Source organism: Schistocerca americana, chromosome 7 (assembly GCF_021461395.2).
Source record: "Schistocerca americana isolate TAMUIC-IGC-003095 chromosome 7, iqSchAmer2.1, whole genome shotgun sequence".
Classification (NCBI taxonomy): domain Eukaryota; kingdom Metazoa; phylum Arthropoda; class Insecta; order Orthoptera; family Acrididae; genus Schistocerca; species Schistocerca americana.
Genome location: NC_060125.1, coordinates 461941058 through 461964785, shown reverse-complemented (window position 1 = coordinate 461964785; position 23728 = coordinate 461941058). Strand labels below are relative to the sequence as shown.

At 42.7% G+C, this 23728-nt stretch overlaps 1 protein-coding gene across 1 annotated transcript in view; it reads left to right on the top strand.

The window, feature by feature from the left end:
- The window catches only part of LOC124623013, a 43610-nt gene extending 23397 nt beyond the window's left edge, over window positions 1-20213 (top strand). Inside the window, exons 3-4 of the mRNA XM_047148803.1 lie at window positions 9277-9387; window positions 20048-20213. Of these exons, the coding sequence (XP_047004759.1) occupies window positions 9277-9387; window positions 20048-20213 (277 nt within the window). The remainder of the gene's footprint in view (window positions 1-9276; window positions 9388-20047) is intronic.
- The last annotated feature ends 3515 nt before the right edge of the window (window positions 20214-23728 follow it).

Below are 23728 nucleotides of genomic sequence, written 5' to 3'. Positions count from 1 at the left end.
CTCAACGTAAGTTCTCATGAAATGATAGAAAAATGGTTCAAATGGCTCTGAGCACTATGGGACTCAACTTCTGAGGTCATTAGTCCCCTAGAACTTAGAACTAGTTAAACCTAAGGACATCACAAACATCCATGCCCGAGGCAGGATTCGAACCTGCGACCGTAGTGGTCCTGCGGTTCCAGACTGCAGCGCCTTTAACCGCACGGCCACTTCGGCCGGCATGAAATGATAGTTTGCCCTGATTTTTAGTAATCAAAGTTAATTGCTAGCCCAGTGGAAAATAATCTCACCATTGACGCGCAGTTTCGTTAACACTACGGGCGGCACAGAAACAGTCACTTCCGCGAAGTCTGAGCCATCCAGGACGGTGTACAGTTCACTTCCTGTTTGTTCCGAAAACATGGGTTTAGTAGCAGAAAAGCTGTGACGTCACCCGAGGCAGCGCTTAAGCTGGCGCGTGACTCACGCAGACAAAGTGATAGCTCGTTGCGAAGTGTGTCTTTATTTCAGAAAATCTAAGCGATCCAGGGCGGTGTGCAGTACCCGCGAGCTCATTTCCTGTTATTAACGAAAACATGCGTTTAGTAAGAACCTCACTGTGACGACATCAGAGGCAACGCATAAGTCCATGTTTGATAGAAGCGGACCGATTGATAGCTGGGTGCGAAGTGTTTGTGTTTAGAAATGTAAACGATCCAGGAAACGATTTCACTGACGCAGACCTATGAGAGATGGGTGCGAAGTGTGTGTGTCCCTGTCTCCCAGGTGGTATTTATATACAGACGCAGCGGACGATCAAACGGAACATCAGCCGTCATCTGCTCTAGCCGTAGATAGCAGCATCTAAATGTCCGCTTTCTAGGACACGTATTATTTAATAACTTGATCATCAATCAATTTACAATTTTCGTAATTTTTATATGAGTTTACTCCACCCCATATTACATACGAGGGGCTAATTTAGCAGATGCATCCGATTCTGATACCTCTCATCCAGTTTCTGATACCTCTCATCTATTAACACTCTGTCCATTATAAGCCGCTTGTTGTGTTAAAGCTGTCGCATAAAATATAATACTGTGTACCTGAAAGTAGGCTACTCTGTTCACAGCAATATCATTGCCTGATTTAAATCTGAGGCTCCTGTGGAAGACCTGAACAAACATTCCGGATTAAATTTGCTTCCAATTGTTTTTCAGTAGATCAGCTGGCAATTCCGATCTTCCGATCACTTTGCAACTGACTTTTATTCCTCTTTAAATTTCCTTAGTGAGGTCGATCTTCATTTCTTTCACATTGCTTCTGATTTCATGTAGCCGTTTCCACGTGGGAAATCTTTTTCTGGCTGTCCTCATCGTCGAAAAATCTCTTCCACAGCCCATTTTCATTTATCCGAAACAGGTATTTGTAATGTATCATTCCGAATTTTTTTACATTTGAGCTTTGTCCCTCAGTTTCGGTATAAGATCACCATTACTTCTTTACGAATAAACTAAAGTGGTTTCAAAATTTTTGTTTCAGTTCCTCATCTCTTGGTTAAACTGTAACGCAATGCCGGCCGCGGTGGTCGAGCGGTTCTAGGCGCTCAGTCCGGAACCGCGCGACTGCTACGGTCGAGGGTTCGAATCCTGCCTCGGGCATGGCTGTGTGTGATGTCCTTAGGTTAGTTAGGTTTAAGTAGTTCTAAGTTCTAGGGGACTGATGACCACAGCTGTTAAGTCCCATAGTGCTCAGAGCCATTTGAACCATTTTTTGTAACGCAATGCTGCAAAATAGTTCCACACTTTTTTCCAATCTCCCGTCACTTTCTCAAGAAAAAATTAAAACCATAGACGCCCGTTTGGCGTAAGAGTGAAGACTTCCTGCAGTTGTTGGCGACTGTTTCAGCTCCTTGCTCCATTATTACTATTACTATTTTGCGATGTCTACTAATTTTATATTTTTATTCTGGATTTTCTTATTCCTATATCATAAAGGCGTCAGGCTAGAGAAGTATAATTTTGCTCACCGCTTTAAAATATTTCTCATACGTACCGTACTCCACGCCAAACAGTAATTACAAGTAAGTACAGTACACAAATAAATCAGGACATTATGATCAATGCTGCAAGTGCCATTACTGGATATTGGAAATGTTTTCCCATCCCACAGCCGTTAGACTACTTCTGAGATCGCTGCTCACAGAAACCATGAGTCGATTGCTCGTTGACAACTGCAGCTTCATATGCTGTACCTAGGTCCTGAAGGTTTTTGTCTTCCTTGACAACCAACAAAATACTAAACCATATTTCTTATCTCCACTAGACGCCTAACATGACTGATAACAATTTCACTTGTTCTGCTTCTATTTAATGTCAGTACCCGAGATGGTAAACAAAAATCTAATTATTCTCTTAGAATATACAGCTAATCTGCAACTACTACAATTCATGAATTGGCATATTACAACATTGACTGTAAACAGCGGTGAAGAGGCCTTTGTGTTCATATGCAGCTGCTTAGCTACGGCACATGTGCAGGAAATCAGGGTCGAAAACAACAAACACAGGGATGAAATAATTTAGTATGCCACATGTAACAACAAGGAAATACCGGTTAACGTGTGTAACAGCTGCATAACGAAGTGACCGAGGACCAGACCCACATTGCTGTGATGGCCCTGTGAGTGAAGCCTTGAGATCTGTCATCAGCTTGGATCTGAATTACCCCTCTGTCAAGAACACGATCGCTTACTGTGGTTATCTGTGGATTCGAACTGCAAACGGATTTGAAATAAACATCAAGAATGTGACCAGACTCAAACTAACTTCTTGTCCTTAACAGAGTGACTTTCCACTTGAGGGTAATGTGAACCTTAAGTTTCCTAACTTTTCCTTTGAGATACGGTTCGTTCTTAATTATGTAATATTTTTAGGGGACAGTGTAGTACCTGAAAGATAGTGTACCTGGTCGGTGTTTCAATCCATTGGCTGATTTTAGAATCATATGAAGGACCACACAGTAGAACCACCACTAGCAGTTTCCGACGTTCTCTATTGTCTTTGTGGTGGTGAGACGTGAGGCTATGTTTAGTGCACCCTTTGTAAATTTTACGAGTTCTGCTTATTAAGTGATGTACAATATATGGAAGCTGTTTTGAGGATTTTGCTCTTCAGTTACAGAGTTTCATGATGATTAAAATACTGTATATAATTCGTCAGTCGTGCAGCATCTTGTGCCTTGAAACGGAAAAACTTTTCTTCCGTGGAAGACGTGATCTGTGCAATTGAGCAGAGATTTTTAATCTCTTAATAATTTTCCTTGTATCGAAAATGAACATTTGTGTTAGTCCTCTTTCAAAATGTTTTTAACTTCCAATTCGTTTTTGCTAATACTCCTGCTTAATTTTATTTCACTTACTGATTACTGACGTGTATCACAAAAATGAAGTAATACTGAGACCACTGAATACAATATAGTATTTCGACCGCAACATTTTTAAATTTGACCAGAATATTTTGTTTATAGCTACCTTTCCATGATGTATTTTGGAAAACTTTTCACATTTGTTAAAAAGTTATTAATTTATTAATGCGGTGTGATTTTTGCAAAAGCTGTATAAGACTACAGAACACCTGAAGTGAACACTGTTATCTCAAAATGGAATAAGAAAATATATTAAACTGCTGCGACAGTACTGGCTAGAGGCAGAAGTCTGAAAAACTTATCAAGATGCAACAGTCTCTCCTTCGCTATATAAGATTTAGATTTTATAATCAATGCAGCTGGTTATGCAATAATATTTGTAGATTTTAACTGTGAGTGGGTTATATTTACGGTACAGAGATCAATAATGGCACTGTATCTCAAAGACATATGTAAAGCGTATTTTTACACATAAACCCAATTTCTTGATTGTTAGTTTACTTCAGTTTAACCTTTGCGCTACGTCTGTGACTTATATTTATTCATTACTTCCGTATAACACAGAGAGCGGAAGGAATATCAGATGGCTGTGAAACTGAAACAATATAAATTCGTGTTTTGTGAAATACCAGCAGCTCTGTTTCTACATTATTGTCAAGTTTCTACATATTCACATAATTATAACTCTACATTAATTTCAGTTTGGGAATTCCATGAAACGAACAGAGTGAAAAGAGGAAAGACGTATTATCAATCATGCTTTGTGCAGTGGCCTTGTGAATATATTAGTATAAATACAAAATAAAAATCACCTGAATTAGACGGAAATTCGTCATGTCATTACATGTACAGGCAAACAAATGATTACAATTTCAGAAAACTTGGTTGATTTATTCAAGGGAGAGAGAGAGAAAGAGAGGGGGAACTTTTCAAATTGAGCAAGTCAGTAACGCGTTGGTACACCTTTGGCTCTTACGCGAGCAATTATTCGGATGGAATTAATTGACAGATCTGCTGTATGTATTGCTGAGGGATATCGTGCGAAATTCTGTCCATCTGTTCGTTAGATCGTCAAAACCCCCAGACGTATCGAGGGCACTGCCCATAATGACCCGAACGTTCCTAATTGGGGAGGGATCCGGCAGCCTTACTGGACAAGGTACGGTTTGGCAAGCACGAAGACAAGCAGTAGAAAATCTCGCCGTATGTGGTCGGGCTTTATATTATTCAAGTGTAAGGCCAGGATGGCTTCCTGTTAAGGACAATGAAACGGGGCCTAGAATATCGTCGACGTACCGCTGCGCCGTAAGGGTGCTGTGGATGACAATCAAAGAGGTTCTGCTACGATACGAAACTGCATCCCAGACTGTCACTCCTTGTTGTCGAGCGCTATGTTGGGGGAAAGTCAGAGTGGTATCCAAGCACTGTCTGGGACGCCTTAACACACATCTTCGCTGCTCACCGGTTCCCACTGGGACTCATCACTGAAGGCAACACTACTCCAGTCAATGAGATTCCAGGCTGAAGACGTGTCTCGAGAAGCGCGAAGCAACAGTGGGTCTTCGGTTCGTTGGTAGAATTTTGGGAAGATGTGGTTCATCTGTAAACGAGACCGCTTATAAAACAGTAATACGACCTATTCTTGAGTACTGCTCGAGCGTTTGGGATCCCTATCAGGTCGGATTGAGGGAGGACATAGAAGCAATTCAGAGGCGGGGGTGCTAGATTTGTTACTGGTAGGTTTGATCAATACGCGAGTGTTACGCAAATGCTTCAGGAACTCGGGTGGGAGTCTCTAGAGGAAAGGAGGCGTTCTTTTCGTGAATCGTTACTGAGGAAATTGAGAGAACCAGCATTTGAGGCTGACTGCATTACAGTTTTACTGCCGCCAACTTAAATTTCGCTGAAAGACCACAAAGATAAGGTAAGAGAGATTAGGGCTCGTACAGAGGCATATGGGCAGTCATTTTTCCTTCGTTCTGTTTGGGAGTGGAACAGGGAGAGATGATGCTAGTTGTGGTACGAGGTACCCTCCGCCACGCACCGTATGGTGGATTGCGGAGTATGTATGTAGATGTAGATGTAGATACCAAATTTAAAATTTTTTGGTAAGGTCTTATGGGACCAAACTGTTGATGTCATCGATCCCTTAGCTTACACACTACTTAATCTAACCTAAACTAACTTACGTTACGCACAACACACACACCCCTATGCCCGAGGAAGGACTCGAACCTCCGACCAGAAGAGCCTCGCGAACCGTGAAAAGGCGCCCTAGACCGCGCAGGTATCCAGCGATGCGGGATACCAAACAGTCCTTCACTCCAAGGCCCGACCACCATGAGCGATGGTCTGAGGTGTCATTCCTTGGCTGTCATCAGCGGTATTCATACAGCACAGCAGTATGTCGTCGATATTTTACGTCCCTTTCTATTGCTCTTCAAGGCTATGGGCTTATATTTCAGCAAGATAATGAACATCCTGCGCACGCCAAAGTTTCTACCGCTTGTATTCGTGCTTCCTACACCCAACATTAGTCAACAAGGTGCCCGCATCTCTTCCCTGCTGAGAACATTTGGAACATTATGAGCAAGGCCCTTCAATCATCTCTGCATGTCCACGATGTATCACTCAAATTGGATCAATATGGCACAATATCTCTCAGGAGGACATTCAACAACACTAGCAATCAATGCCAAGGCGAATAACTGCTTGCATAAGGACCAGAGGTTGACCACCTTGTTATTGATCCGCTGAGTTTATTATGCTCTTTCTCTTCAATAAATTATTCATTTTTTATTCTGAAATTTTAACGGTTGTCTGTCTGTACATCTGCATCATATCTATTGATTTCGGTTCCACTCGGATAACTCCAGAATTCCTTAGAAGTGCGCTGTTATTTTTTTAAGAATGTATGTGGTTATGGGAACAATCGGTAGACACAGAAAATGAACCTGTTACACTTGTTTCGTGTTTCTCTTTCGCCACCAACACTTCCTCAACATCTAATCGCCTCTAGTGGTTCTAATTTTTATCGGGTGCACGTATTATCGCCTATAATTGGGAAAGATAAGAAATGCTAGAGTTCGTTTCGTAGAAGAATGGTAATTTTCTTTTCTTTTCGGTATTGCATGTAATATGTGTACAGCTCACACTACATATGTTATAATACGAGAAAGCAGAAGACTGTTCTTTATTAGTGATTTGTCGTTTTTCGTAAGCAGTGTCTGGTACTGCAAAACGTTAGCTTGCCACAAATATTTACAGCAGCATACACTAAGCCAAACAAACGAAAATGTCAAATCTTACCTTTGACTTTATCCTACGCTGATAATATTATGATTTCTTCTTGTACAATACGGAATATGCACCACTCTTTTCAGGTAGGGCATATCACAGTTCATTTACACAAGGCGTGAATGTAGTAAAAACAGTTATCAATTAGTGTCCATGCTTGGAATGTTCCACAATTGAGCAACAAAATCTAGATGAGATGGAAATTTTCAGATACATTGGGTCCGAATACAGAGAAATGGTGGAAGAGCTGTCATTCAAGGGATGATGGAAATTGGAGGACAAACAATGAAAGGGCAGAGTGAAGGCAAAGATTTAGAAGACTGTCACAGAAATATATGACATTCAGTATTCGCCACGTGAATGTGAATGCGCCGTTGCTTTACGCAATTTTACTTCTTGATCACTTTTTAGACAAGCCTATTAAGAACGTAAATATTGATTTTTAGGGCGTCATCGGAAAAAAGTGAATATCGCTGTTCGCTCTCCAGAGGAGGCAAGTGATCGCGAAAACAGATGTCTGGCTTTAGGAAGAAGAAGATCTTGTTGAAGCGAGTAATAATTGAGAGGAATGAAAGAAAGATGAATACGTAGATGAAGGGCCGGTTGCATCCTGTTTCTTACTGTATGTAGGGAGTTTTCAGAAAAAAATATAGTTGTGATTCTTATAGCTCAACTGAAGCATCTACATTTTCTATATACATGAACGTTCTGGCGGACAGGGTGGCCAGTAAACTGCGGCTGTTTCCTAATGATGCTGTGATGTACTGGAAGATGGCATCATTGAGACGACTGCAGGAGGGTACAAGACGACTTAGATAAAATTTCTAGTTGGTGTGATGATTGGCAGCTAAGTTTGAAGTAAGAAACCCTATGTAAATGCGGGTGAGTAGAAAAACTAAAGCGTAATGTTCGGATACAGCATTATTAGTGTGCTGCTCTACACAGCCACATCGATTAGATATGTAGGTGAAACGTTACAAAGAGATATGAAATGGAACAAGCATTTAGGGATTGTAGCGAGAAGGTGAATGGTCGACTTCGCTATGCTAGGAGAATTTTAGGAAAGTCTGATTCATATGTAAAGTAGACAGCACATAGGATACTATTGTTCGAGTATCTGAGGTACACATCAGGCAATATTGAAGGAAGACATCGAAGGGGTTCTGAGGGATAGGCTCGAACAACAAGCAAGTACTACATGGATGCTTCGGAAGCTCAATGCGAATACCTGGAGGGAAGGCGACTTTCTTTCCGAGGAACAGTATTGGGAAACCTTACAGAAGCAGCATTAGAAGCTGGCTGTAAAAAGATTCCATCGCCGCCAATGTACATTTCGGGTAAGGAGCACGAAGATAAAAGAAAATAAGGCTCTTACAGAGCGATACAGGCAGTCGATATTCCGTCGCTCTATTTGTAAGTGGAACAGGAAAGGAAATGACGGTTAGGGGCAAAGTCACCGTCAGCTTTTGTAGTATATACGTAGATCTAGACCTGTTCGTTGAACACGTCTCGGGTGCGCAGCCGGAACGCGCTGTATATATTTGCACAATATTTCTTGGAGACAATTGCTCTACTTCGTTAGGTGGTGGTTGCTCATCACCTCCTGACTGCTGGTGCCCACTGCTGCTTCCTACCCACTTGCTGGTGGTGACCAACAGTGACGACGTCGAGTCGTAGTCTCGAAGAAATGTTGCGCAATTTACACAACGCAACCCGACTGCCGACGTAAGAGTCAAACTTCTTCTCTTCATTCTTCATATTCTGCACTCCATTGGTGATGCAGTTTTGCCTCTTCCGGCTTCAAAACGTATCTGTCCCTCGTATCCTTGTTCCTTTCGGACAACTTTTTCCCTAAGGGCTATAGTAGAACACTATTCTTTGGACCTTCTTCTTTCGCGTTCTATCAATATGCTCTCTCCAGTAATTTCCATAGTTGATATATTTTGCTTCCAATGAATTTATTCATAGTTTCTGTCATATTTCATCATTTATTTACTGCAACGGTAACCCTCCTGCAATTCAATCATGAAAAGAGACGCGTGCAGATGGGCTGTGACCTAGATATCACAATCACGTGAATAATAACATTTCCTGTTTCGGGGAAAATCATTTATATCGTTCACAATAAAAAATTCTAATTTTTATTATATAGTTAATGAGGTAACAGAGTTGTCGTGATATTGCAAAAGGAACATTCAGAAGATGTTTTTGACAAGAGAGGTGAGAGACGATGATCTTCCATGACTTCAGCCCCGTTAAATATTGTGAATCAAGACTGGAATAATACAGGAAAAATGAATGTAGGAGGAGAGAGAAAGAGCAAAAGTTAGTAAATATGTAGGTCGCAAAGCGGCCATACAAAGGATGAGAACAATATCTTCAGAAAATGGCCTACGCTAAGAGAAAACAGAGGAAAACTCAGATGTAGACTACACTTCAACCGACGAAGGACATCTATACTGTTTATGATAAGGATGAAATGCATAGTTCGTTACCAGTAGTTATATGTTAGTGAGAGAGACTTTCGTATAGACACAACCTTGAGAGCTACAGTCACGACGCATGTGGTTTCAGCGCCGGTATCGACGGACACTCATGCGTGCTGCGAGCTCTCTGTGAGGCCGCTCAGAGGTTTGTGCCGGGCGAGAACACTATTGGCGAGGAGATCGTCAGCACCATTTTCAGGTGAGTAACACAGTCAGTTCCATACAGTTCAGCCAGCCGTTGTGGCCGTGCGGTCCTAGGCGCTTCAGTCTGGAACCGCGTAACCGCTACGGTCGCAGGTTCGAATCCTGCCTCGGGCATGGGTGTGTGGGATGTCCTTAGGTTAGTTAGGTTTAAGTAGTTCTACGTTCTATGGGACTGATGACCACAGATGTTATGTTCCATAGTGCTCAGAGCCATTTGAACCAATTTTGTGCATACAGTTCAATCATATAGACCAGTCAAAACTTCTTGAAACACTTGGAATAATGGACAAATTCCTGCTTCGTTCGTAAGAATTTTAAATCCAGATTGATATTGTTTTCTGTAGTCAGTTACCTATCTTCTGCATCCATTGACTAAAAACCGTCTGTACCCATATAGCGGGCAATACCACCGACATTATTTCGGAGCTTTCTCGTACATATTTGCTGAATATAGTGGTTTTAATGACCTGTCGTCTCCGGTAGCTCTTTGTAGGGTAGTAATGTATTTATAGTTTGTATTGTATGTTCACCGTGGGCCTAGAAACGACGGAGAGGCTCCGTCCCCGCCATAGCCGCTGTGGTCCATAACCCCACGACGACCAACGCAGTCCACTTCACCCCTCCGTCGCCCCACACCGAACCATTATTTCAGGTTTATTGTGCGGTTCGGCACCCGGTGGATCCCCCCTCCCCCTGGGGAAAGTCTCACACTAGACGAGTCTAACCCATATGTTTGCGTGGTAGAGTAATGGTGGCGTAGGCGTACGTGCAGAACTTGTTTGCGCAACGATCGCCGACATAGTGTAGCTGAGGCGGAAGAAGGGGAACCAGCCCGCATTCGCAGAGGCAAATGGAAAACCGCCTAAAAACCATCCACAGACCGGCCGGCTCAACGGACCTCGACACAAGCCCGTCGGGCGGATTCGTGCCGTGGACCAGGCGCTCCTTCCCAAAACGGAAAGCCGTGCATTAGACCACACTGAAAACCGGGCGGGCAATTACAGATTACCCGGTTTTATATTCGAATTACAGCTGTTTCTCTGGAAACCCTCCTCAGGAATGGAAAAGGCTGTGACATGCTATCACTAAAACTTACAATACAAAATTCAAAGTAACGCAAATTTGTTAAGGAACCAAAAGTACTACAATGTGGTTGCTATCGCTGCGACAATAACTCACCATAGTATTGAAGCTGCATTCACTTAACCAAAAGAAGAGCTGCATACCGGAGCTGTAGACGACCATTACTGAATGCAGTCTCGTGGGCGAAGAGTGAAGTGGGCTTAATGTTGCCAATAGCAAGTACTGTGAGTGAAAGAAAGTCATAAAATCTTCTCGGGCTCCAGGCACATCGGGTAGTTAAAATCCCTCGAGCTTCCTAGTGGTCGATGGCTGCCGTGTCGCCGTGGCCTTGTCGCCTTGTCACTGCATAGGCCCGCTGTTGGCTGTGACATCACTGGTGTTCTGTTCCTCGTCCAATATGGTAATATTTGAATGGAGCAAGTTTATTTTCGAAATGTCGCTGGCATCACCTACGTTCGAATTTTGCAGTGTTGTCCAGATTTTATCTGTGCAATTAGTATGTAAAGATAAATGACGGAAATCAATAAAACAAAATTCAGGTAATCCATAACAAGTCAATGAAGGCCAGAGGTCCCACATAGCAAATGAAACATAAAAGTTTTCCGAATAATGTACCAAATTTTGTTTGTGGAGATGGAGTTCACCATGCATTGGTCTGATTAGTCATGAGAAGAAATAGCGACTTGTTGCGCCGGATGTGGATTAAGTGGGGTCAGCCTGGAGGTTGAGCAGACATGGGCTCAGTTTAATAACATTAATTTACTAAACATACAATTATGTCTACTAGCGAATCAATAATACAACAACAGTAGTATAGAAATTAAGCTGCAGCTTCATACAGTTTTTAAAAGCAGGAATCAAATGAGAGAATACAAATAAAATGCCTACAATACAAAAAAAAAGGATTAGTACCATTGTAGGCGCCATGGCGGTCCCGGTCGCCTACGGTGGACTGGAAGCCGAGCAGTGACCTCTCCAGTTGTCAGGATCCTAGGAAATGACTGTGGACGCGTCAGAAATGCCAAAGAAACATTATTAATTCATGACACCTTTATTCCTGCCGAGTACAATGTGGCCCGCATAACACAGGCTGGCAGAGCTTGGTGATATCAACGACCTTCCCCAAGTCCTCGCTGACTCGGAGCTATGACACCAGCTCCAGGCCGCTCCAGTCTTACTAGCGCAGCGCCTCGTGCTGTGACGTAGTGGTGGAATGCCCTTACTTCGGCCGCACGTGGCTGGCGGCGTCCAGCTGGCCAGCCGGCTCGGCGGCGGACAGCAGGCCGCTGCGCATAGGAGGCTCCAGGTTGGAGTCCCGTCGCTGTCGGCACGAGAAGCGTACTCGTGGTGCCGAGTGTACGCTATCCCACCCCGGCTTCTTCCCTGCTCCTCCTGGTGGCTCGTCCGCGGTGGACGGGCGGAACGGGCTGCAGTTCCCCAGCGCCGTCGGCTCACCCGGTTGTGACAGCGGATGCACAGGGCCTAGGCCCCACACGATCTCGTCGACGGCTCACTGATGTGGTCAGCATTGGCGGCGAGCGAGTCTGCCGCGATGTCTGCTAATCCTGGGTTGATGACTGACAGCGGCAGCAGAGAGGACCAGAGCTGGTACTGTCCCCTCACGTCTGCTGCTGGATGGGCCGCCCTTACTGCAACATCTCCTTAATAAAGATTAACATGTCGACCACCGAGCTGAGGGCTATGCAGCATCCCAGTACACATCTATCTGCAAGTCTAACTGTGAGTGCCTTGTTGCTATCAAAGCTGGCGTATTTAAAGGAAGCACGAGCAACGTCCTGACGTCATGCTCGTTTGTAATGAACGCATTCGTTCCACTTACACTGCTGATTTATCTGTCGTACTCGCCCCTTAGGTGTTCTTGTGACACAGTTACATGTTGTTACGGCAGACTTACGCGAAGTTATGAAATGCAGTACAGCTGACGCTATACCTCTGTCTTACACTCTACGAAACTCTCCATCAAACACAAACGTGCATGCTAAGCAATCCTCTCACGCCTGTTGTGTGTAACCAGGACACTGTCCCTGCGTGACGACACATTCCGATACATGTGCAATCCTGTTACCTCTTGGCTTACCTACTGCCTCTGGCTCTCGGCATAGGCAACGAGACTTTGACAATATTCCACTTTTCCAACTCTTTACTATTCTGCGACACTACACCATACCTTTTCTCAGCACACAAAATCGGCCAACAACCTTAATAACTGCTGCTAATGGCCCTATGCCACAGACAGGGGCTACAATATATATAGATTTTGCAATTATCCATGACACACTAAAGCAAATCTCAGACATTGTGAAGAACATCAATGTAGCATATAACTGAATATTGGTCAACAGCTACTGACATCACCAACTAGTTATTACGACAAGTTACATATCAAGCACCCTATAAAAATACCCACACACAAACACACACTTATATCACGATAAACTCTTGGACAATAAAAGGAACAAATTGATCAGTAACACGAAACAAATTATAGAGTGACTTCCTTTGTCCGAAAGGCCATCAAGGATACAGCCATGCTGAATAGCGTAATACGTATAAATTGCTGTCATGGCACGTAATTTAACAAAATCAAAATGCCTCTTAATTCCACAAAAAAAAAGCCCAGATGCATAGTGTGCCACTAAACTACAGACACACTTCGAACCACGCCAACCACGGACATCCATGCAAAACACTGCTTGTACTTAGCACTTTACACTGCACTGTATGACTCAGCCAACCAGCATTGAAAAATTTGTTACTGAAGTACACAGGTAGTGCTCCTCTTGACAAGCGGAAGCCTCTGTGTCCGCCACCACTGAGATCATTGCCCTCTTTCCCAGGCAATGACACCAACTGCTCCACTAGGTTTTTGCATCCACTCAGCAACCATCCCCCATGCTGACTGGTAGTGATGTCCCATCGACTGCACCATCAGCTGGTAAAGGCTTCCCATACATGGTTCTTCAGATAAATCCTTATGCACAGCCTTCCACCAGCTGAATAACACTTCGTCCATAGCTGCTACTTCCGCCCCATGTGCTACAAAAGCCCCAGACTCCCACTCTGCTGTCCACTAGTAAGTGCAGTCTGAGCCCCAGATCCAGGTCACCGGCCTCAGTACATTCCACCCTGCACTAACTGATGACGAAGCACTGCATGCTATCCAACCACACTCACGATGATGGCTTCCAGGAGATATATCACGCTTGAAGGGGAGAAGGTGACTGCTTCTTCTTGTATTTCACTGTTCCACCAAGGCCCGTATTGGTTCCAGAAGTACGAAAAACGCCGCCAGCAGCACGCCATGACCCAACGCTAGTGCTATAGCAGCAAGAAGCTGCCAGGCGGGTGGGTCAGGAAACTACACATATTACAAATTCAAGCTTATATCTCCTCCCGCCCACCCTCCCCGCAAAACCAGTCTCCAGCCCTCCAGCTGATGAGGACAACACACTCATATAGACTGCAGTTGAAACAAGAGTAATGACAAACAAGCATGGCAACAGAATGTCATGCCATCATGCAGGCACCAACAGTACCCTGCCCACCCAAACATACTATGGCAACAACAGCCACTGACAAACAAGTACTTTAAAACGATTTTACCAGTGACCGTGCAACAATTAGGAATACCTGAAGAAACTAGCTCTGAAAACGGTGCCACACTGCACGAAACAAATCCTGACCATATACCTAGGAAGGTCTATCTCGCTAGCCAACACTAAAGATGCACTTACTCACTACTAATAAAAACCTCTATCCTAATCAATCTCACTAAGGGTACAAGCTTCGTTCTCCTGACAGCAACTACCCTCAAAACCTTATAGCAAAACGCATACTGAGTGGCCCTAACCAGCGACATACAAACCAGGTCCTGACAAGGCACTCCACCTTACAGGAATAGCAACACTAACTCCCCATCAAGGGTGACTAACCTAATAGAATAAGTCTTACTAGCTGTGTCGTTGCGCTCTCCCACCATCAACAGCGCTGGTTCACTCATTGCCTGTCTAAGCTCCTGGGATAGCTCTTTACTGCAGTTGCAGAAACCTAGCAGTGAACTGACAACTCATAAATGAACTACTCCCCATGAAGACAGGGCACGCCCTACAAGTTCGTAGAAGTCATGACAGGAACAGCTCACAGAAAAGCGAGAGATGATCTCTTATCCATAATCTAACGCAACCAGGCTATTCCCTCATGCCGACACAACGGACAACCACATTCTGCTACTAATCGTAGCATAGGATTTAGGTGGTCGGCATCAGGCTGAGGGTTGTGCATGCATGCCGTCAGTTTAGCAAATAGTTATTAACTATAAAATTCCACTTAATAACATAAAAATCAATCGAACAGGCGTTATTCTGCAGCCTCCATAGTTTTGAAAGAAAGGCTCAAACAAGAGAATTCAAATAAAATGACTTCAATACAATAAACAAAAATAGGATAAAATGTACATTGTGTAACTGAACTGGGTCGCCACATCGTGAGATGCAGAAGTGGGCTGTCTCACAACGCCACAATGAAAGGAGGAGTCCAGTAGGAATTAATCAGCAATCAACCAGGCTACACATTAAGGAATTAAGGACCCTTTGCTAATGAACAACCCACCTGTGTATCCATAATTTTCCAGTTAACTGCCGGCCGCTGTGGCCGAGCGGTTCTAGGATCTTCAGTCCGGAACCGCGCTGCTGCTACGATCGCAGGTTCGATTCCTACATCGGGCATGGATGTGTATGATATCCTTAGGTTAGTTAGGTTTAAGTAATTCTAAGTCTAGGGGACTGATGTCCTCAGATGTTAAGTCCCATAGTGCTTAGAGCCATTTGAACCATTTGAAACAATTAACTTATATTACTTTCCTTGAACATACAGGTGCAAGTAAAGCCATTAACGATATTTCCGAGAAATGAGGAAACAGAAATCTGGAAACAGATTTCGCGTGCCACCATTTTTAGAGGAGATTATAATTTACTCAAATTGGCGGCAACCGTTAAAAAATACTCCAGGTTTAAAAAATCGTTCTTCTTCCTGATGAAGGCGTAGGAATATTGTAAGAACTGTCTTTCTGACTGCTGGGTCTCAGGCGGAACAGGAAATTTGTGTCGGCAAAAAAAGACGTGGCCAGCTGCTATGTCTCAGAAAGTATACTTTGGCACCTGCCCTCTCACATAGTTCTCAACGACTCTAATTTGCGAAGTCGTAAACTAACAGGAGTGTACCACCAGTGATGCTGTGGAAGGTCTGGTCGTCATCAGTTAATCCTCAATCAGTTGGAGCTTCGAGACAGATCAATAGCTGCTCTTTCGTCACCGTCATAGACGCCCCTCGCTGGTAGTAACAGTTTGGCTACTTATTGCCTATAACAGTACGTAGCAATATCGCTCCCGCACACTATGTTAACGCAGCGAACGGAGGTATGTTGCTCTGAGACAGCAAAACAACAATACCAAGCATGTGGTAAAGATTACCGGCACTTCCCATCTGTCACCTTGATCTATCTCATTTCATTACTATCTATCTCTCTGTGGCTTCATTGCAGTTCCGTATATCTAGCTGCGGTTTAAATGCTGTGCTCTGTGTCGTTTATCAATGTGTAACGCCAGTTACACAGAAGCTGCAGGAAAAATATGAAAAAAATCGAAAAAGAATTATCGTCCGAAGTACTGATTCAGCATACAGAAAATCAAAAAAAACTCTCGATGAAATGAAAGGCAAAGGCGGTAACATTAAGAGTACAACGGGAATTCCACTGTTAAACAAAGAGGAGCGAGCGAACAGATGGAAAGATTACATTGGTGTCTCTAAGAAGGAGGCGACTTGTCAAATGACGTGGCAGAAGAAGAAATTGCTGTTTATACGGACGACTATTCAAATTGGCTTGCTTTATATATGAGACGGGCGACGCACCATCACAATTTCTGAAAGTTACCATCCACACAATTCCGAAGATAGTAAGGGCAAATTAGTGCGATGACTACTGCACAATATGTTTAACAGATTATTCATCCAAGCTGTCGTCAATAATAAAATACAGAAGAATGGAAAATAAAACTGAGGATCTGTTAAATGACGATCAGCTTAGCTTCAGGAAAGGTAAAAGCACCAGCAAGTGGGATTTGACCTTGCGCTTGATAAAGGAGGCAAGACTCAAGAAAATACAAGACACGATTTGTCGACCTAGAAGAAGCATTTGACAATGTGAAATTGGGCAAGATGTTCGAAATTCTGAGAAAAATAGGTGTAAGCTACGGGGAAAGACGAGTAATGCACAGTATGTACAAGATCTAAGAACGAACAATCAAATTCGATGAACAAGAACGAAGTGCTTAGCTTAAAATGGGTGTAGGACAGGGCCGTAGTCTTTCGTCCCTGCTCTTCAATCTATACAAAGAAGCAGCAATGATGGAAATAAAAGAAAGGTTTAAGAGTGGAAATAAAATCCAAGGTGAAAAGACATCAGATGTAAGTTTAGCTGATGACATTCCCTTACTCAGTTAAAGCGAAGAAAAATTAGAGAATCTGTCAAATGGACTGCATAGTATAATGAGTACCGAATCTGGATTGAAAGTACGTGAAGCAGCAGAAAAGAAAGTAGCGAGAAATTTAACATCGTAATTGGTGTTGACGAAGTACCGGGTGATCAAAAAGTCATTATAAATTTGAAAACTGAATAAATCGCGGAATAATGTAGATAGAGAGGTACAAATTGACACACATGCTTGAAATGACATGGGGTTTTATTAGAACCACAAAAATACAAACGTTCAAAAAATGTCTGACAGATGGTGCTTTATCTGATCAGAATAGCAATAATTAGCATAACAAAGTAAGACAATGCAAATATGATGTACTTTACAGGAAATGCTCAACATGTCCACCATCATTCCTCAACAATAGCTGTATTCGGGGAATAATGTTGTGAACAGCGCTGTGAACCATGTCCGGAGTTATGGTGAGGCATTGGCGTCGGATGTTGTCTTTCAGCTAGAGGTGTCGGTCGATCACGATACACTTGCGGCTTCAGGTATCCCCAAAGCCAATAATCACACGGACTGAGGTCCGGGGTCCTGGGAGGCCAAACATGACGAAAGTGACGGCTGAGCACACGATCATCACCAAACGACGCCCGCAAGAGATCATTCACGTATCTAGCAATACTTCGGCTTTTTTTGTTTATTTTACTAGTTCTATTAACAAACCATGTCATTCCAAGCATGTGTGTCAATTTGTAACTCTCTGTCTACATTATTGGGTGGTTTATTAAGTTTTCAAATTTATACAGACTTTTTGATCACCCGGTATATAAGGTTAAGAAATTCTGTTACCTAGGCAGCAAAATAATCAATGACGGACGATTCAAGGAGGACATCAAAAGCTGACTGTCACTGGCAAGGGAAGCATTTCTAGCCCAGAGAAGTCTGCTAGCATTAAACGTAGGCCTTAAGTTTACGAATAAATTCCTATGAATGTGTGTTTGGAGCATAGAATTGTATGGTAGTGAAAGAATGACTGTGCGGAAACCGGAAAAGGAGAGAACCGCAGCATTTCAGATTTGATGCTACACAGGTGTTTTGAAAAACAGGTGGACAGATAAGTTAAGGAATGGGGAGCTTCTTGCAGAATCGGGCAGGAGACGAGTATATTGAAAACACTGACTAGAAGGAGGGACAGAATGATGGGACATCTGCTAAGACATCAGGAAACAGGAAATAACTTCCATTGTACTAGAGGGAGCTGTAGAGGGTACGAACTGCAGAGGAAGACAGAGACTGGAGTAAATCCAGGAAATAACTGAGGACGTAGGTTGCAATTACTACTCCGAGATGGAAAGGTTGGCACAGGAGAGGAATTCCTGGCGAGCTGCAGCAAATCTGTCAGAAGACCGATGATCCGAAATAAATAAAATAAAATAAAATGAGATAACACTTGATAAAAAGGCTTTACTCTGCCGAATATCATTTTTTGCTTGAAATATATCAATATTTGGATTACTTGTTATTTCTTTCCTATTAGTTTGCGATGTTCACCCGACTATCCTGATACCCACTAAATCAGTGTCATCTTGCAAGTAAAAGAGTGACCTATATTTTATACGATCGAATACGAAATATGTAATCAACTTAAAAGCCTGGTGACCTGTTAACATTTACCGCTCCAACAGATTGGGGAAAGCTGCGTTCATTTTTGCCTCATGGAATTGCTAGAGCTGTGGAGACACTACTGTGAAGGAGTCACAACTTTTGACCCTTTCGTGGGCAAAATTATTGAGCAGTACCTTTTAATGAATGGAGAGCAGATAGGTATATTTATTATACAGAATATCAAATTTGCTCCAAGTGTGCAAGTGAGGTCACACAACAAGGTGGGAAGTATTCTTCCCACTGCCCTTCCTTGGAGTTAAATGACAAAAACAACTTTTTTCAATATATGTCATATTTATTTGATAAATTTACTTCTCTTGTTACAATGCTTGTTCACAATTACTTGCCATGAAATTTTCGGAAACATGGGTCTATGCAAAGTGGTATTTGACAATATGTACAAACACAGCGAGTGCTCTTTTCCGCAGCTTTGGTACTACAATAACGGCACGCCCAGTAGGTTTCTCCTAAAATGGGTTGGTGCTCCCCTGCAGCCACATGGCGAAAATCTTCAGGTCCTTTACCCCTTTTTTCCAGAAAGACAGGTTTTTGTCCACGCCTTTTTTGGGATGAGAAGACAGCGATCAATTGTCTGGCTAGATGGATCCTGTATGGGAGCTGATCATGCTGTCCACTTTCTCTTTTGCATATTTTCCACAGTATAAAACTGTTCACTGCAGCAACGTCCACCAGGAAATAAAATTTTCTCTGCCACCATTTTACAGAACGTCTGCCAATAGCATACCTTTCTCGTAATTGATCAAACTTTTTGACGCCACCCATTAATTTGTTGTATTCTGCCACAACTTCAGGACAAGAAATCTCTGTACTAGTACCATCCTTGTTTTTCCTTTTCACTGTGGCTGTTTCTCATGGGTCATGAGTTGAGGACAGGAAAGTGACTGGACTGTTATCCATTCATTTTACTGCAGCAATGGCTCCTTTTGTTTCAAACTGGAATTCTCCTGGATCCAATTTTACGTTTTCCTTCATAAATTTGGGTAAATCAAAAGTATTTACCTGACACTATAGGTTTGAGGAAAAAATCATAAAATGTCACGCAAACAGCACTGAAACGCTCCTCTACTGAGCAACACTCAGGTATACAATGCCTCTGCGCGAAGGTACAGCAAAAACGGCGGGAACTTCCGATTGGAAGTAGTACCCTATACTGCTCACTAGGTGGTAGCATCGTACAGAGGTGGGAACTGTGAATCCCACGGGTCTAAGAGCGAGTTCATTGTAGTGGAAGCATGTTTCCCACGGCTCACGAAAAGGTTAAGGAAGAAGGTGCATTCACCTCTTAATTTTATAGAATCAACAAGCGTTAAACAAGCACCTCACTTGACCATTATAATGTAGTTTCTAGACAGGAGGTTCAGCAAGTAACCAGCGCGTCGCTGTCGACAGGTGGCCTGGAGCGCGCACCGCCTCCTGGGAGCCGGAGGAGCACCACGCGTACGAGCGTGCCCAGCGGCGCGGCCGCTCCACGCAGGCCGTCGACTGCGAGCTGCTGTACCCGGCCTGCCCGCTCTCCCTCGTCGACGTGCTGCTGTACGGCCACATGGGCGACTAGGCCGCCCCTGCCTGAGGGACTCACACTTCTCTGCCGCGCACGTGCTGGCAGCTGCGCCACGACCTACTGGAACAATTTGGGGCGACTGGAAATCGGACCAGTTTCTCAAACTTGTATCTTCACTGTCATTTGGAAGCCGCGACTGCTTTTGACATAAAAGCCAAACTGAAACATTTATTCGTGTGAGTTTTATTTTCCCCGACAATGACTCTACATCCGCAATCCCCAAGTGGACATTCTCTCTGTCTCTCTCTCTCTCTTTCTCTATCTCCTATTTTTTCTCCTCAGAGTAGCACTTGCAATCTATGTTCTCAGTTATCTGCACGATGTATTCGAATCTCTGTCTTCGTTTACAGTTTTTGCCCTCTACAGCTCCCTCTAGTATCATGGAAGGCGTTCCCTGATGTCTTAACAGATGTCGTATCATCCTGTCCTTTCTCCTTGTCAGCGCTTTCCATACATTCCTTTCTTCTCTTTCTTCTCCGATTCTGAGCAGAACCTCCTCATTCCTTACCTTACCAGGCAACCTAACTTTCAGCATTCGCTGCTGTACCACATCTCAAATGCTTTGATTTTTTACTGTTCCCGTTTTCCCACAGTCCATGTATCACTACAGTACGAAGCTGTATTCCAAACGTACATTCTCAGAAATTTCTTCCCCAGATTAAGGGCTATGTTTGATAGTAGTACACATCTCTTCGCCAGGATTACCCTTTTTGCCATACCTAGTCTGCTTTTGATCTCCTTCTTACTCCGTACGTCATTGATTATGTTTCTACTTAGGTAGCAGAATTCCTTAACTTCATCTATTTCTGGACCATCAATCGTGATGTTAAGTTTCTCGCTGTTCTCATTTCCGCTTCTTGTCATTACCTTCGTCTTCCTTCGATTTACTCTCACGCTATATTCTGTACTCATTAAACTGTTCATTCAGCATACCATATCGTTTAATTCTTCTTCAATTTCACCCAGGATATGAATGTCATCATAGGATCGTATTACTGAAATACTTTCACCCTGAATTTTAATCCCACTCCCGAACTTTCTTTTATTTCCGTCATTGCTTCTTCAGTATACAGATTGAAGAGTACAGTCGAAAGATTGCATTCCCCTTTTACACCATTTTTAATCCAAGCACTTCGTGAACATCAATGTTAAGTTTCCCGCTGTCCTCATTTCTGCTACTTCTCATTACTGTCGCTGCCTTCGTTTTCGATTCTGATAAGAACAACGCTATCACTGATCTGTTCGCAGTAATACACTCTTTGCCCTACCTTCCTATTTATGACGAATCCTACTGCCATTCTACCATTTTCTGCAGCTGACCAGAAGTCCTTATCTTCTCTTCATTTCACTTCACTGATCCCAAATATACCTAGATTGAGCCTTTGCATTTCCCTTTTCAGTTTTCCTAGTTTCTCTCTCAAGTTCAAGTTTTTGACATTCCACTCCCTGGCTAGTAGGACGTTATGCTTGTAGGACGTTATCATTTTCTTAGTTATTCAATCTTTCTTTCATGGTCACCTCCTCTTAGCGGTCCCATCCCGGAGAACTATTCCGGAATCTTTTGCCAATGGAGAGATCGACAATACACTTTTTCAATTACAAGCCACATTTCCTGTGGATACACGTTACGTGTCTTTAATGCAGTGGTTTCCATTCCCTTCTGTATTCTTATGCCGTTGATTCTTTCCCCTTTAGGGGCAGTTTCCCACCCTTAGGACAAGATAGTGCCCAGAATCTCTGTGCGCTCTTCCGCCTTTTTTGCCAAGGCCGTTGGCAGAACCAGGGTGACTTGTTATTCAGGATGACTACAGCCGCTAGTGCTGATTATTAAAACTAATGAAAATTTAATTAGGGTTTCTTGAATTGTTATCTGTTCTACTCACAATGTAAAAGACGTGCCACCAGAAGAGAACACTGAGACTCGTTAGAAATAAATATGTGTATCATCAGCAGCTCACAGACACATATCAAGATCAAAAACAGCGTGTGAAACGACACGAGCGGTGAAAGAGAATAAAAGTCACTCGCCCTCATAATACATAAATTTATTGCTTATCAACTGACAGGCCCGGCATTGCTAAGGTATCCAATTTGCTAATTTTTTGCTAGAAACGAAAACAAAAAATGAACTGTGTTTGTAGCTTAATATCTAAAAGATTTCATTTCCATCTATTCATGATAACTTCTATGAATTTATGGAACAATCGTACAAGGAAATGAGCATAATGTACCAATCTATAAGTACAGTATCCAAATTAAGAAACATAGTATGCAAAATATAAATTCTCTGTATTGTTTGTTTATCTCACAACCTGATCATAAACAATAATTCTAGTGACATTTCCATGAAGCTGGATGCAGCAGCTTCGCGTTTTACAGCGCGATTCTCTAAACTTCCCTATGGCCACTCCTCTTCATAGCTCCACAGACAATTATGTTCTTTTCACCCACAGCCGTTTATGCTTCGCAGCTGAAAGCTGTCAAAAGCGCGGTCAGGTGCCAGGGATTTTGTTAAGCTGACTCGACAGCAGGAGTGTCTCGGTATTATAGAATAAATGTATTAAAGCTTCATCCATGATGCGGATTTCTTTCGCGCATCTCACTGCATATGACGTCCTATCTCTTGAAGAGCGTGTCATTCAGTGACATGTATGTGAACCTATATTCAACGGCGCGTGTGGATAGTGTTGCCGAAATATGTTGCAAACACTGTTAGCAGCAAAGGGGTAATAAAATTAAACGTCTTGCCACTGCATTAGTTTTTCACGCATCTCATTGTTTAAGACGTGATATCGCCCGAACCATGTGTGGTACTGTAATAGAATTTTGTAGGTGCATTTGTGAAGGAATGTGGATACTGTCTGAGAAACTTATTCCCAACGCAGTTAGTAGCACATAAGTAACAAATGTAAATGTCATGTACGATGGGCTTACTTTTTTCACATCTCAGTGTTTATGATGTCATATCACCTGAAATATGTTAGATAGGTGTTTCTTACCTCCACAGCAGTTGTTGCCTGACAGTAAGGGATATGTGTACCAAGCTTGGTAGAATTCAACCCAGTTATTTAGGAGAAACGTGGAACATACACATGTACGTACACCCAGTTCTATAGTAGGTAATGATATCGACTTTCTGAAAATAAATGAGACAATAATCTTGGTCCAATACCTTGTGTGTCGTGTAACTTATGTGTAATATATCAGTGTTTAACACAAAAACCCATTTGCTTTATGAAGAAATTACTTCAGTATAAGTTTTTAATGTTGTGTATATATGTAAGTGCCACTACATATAAATGATACAACCATGAGTTCTGTTACTAATTGCTAAGTATCGTGATCAATTTTTCTCTTTTTGCTAAGTGTTTCTCGCTTAACGTAAGCATATGCAATCTTTCTCAAACTCTTCCAGAAAATAAATCGTGGTTTTCGACAGCAGAAAGATTTTAAAAAGACTATTATCCTATTTCTCAGATTAAAATTCATTCATCAGTAGCAAATTTACT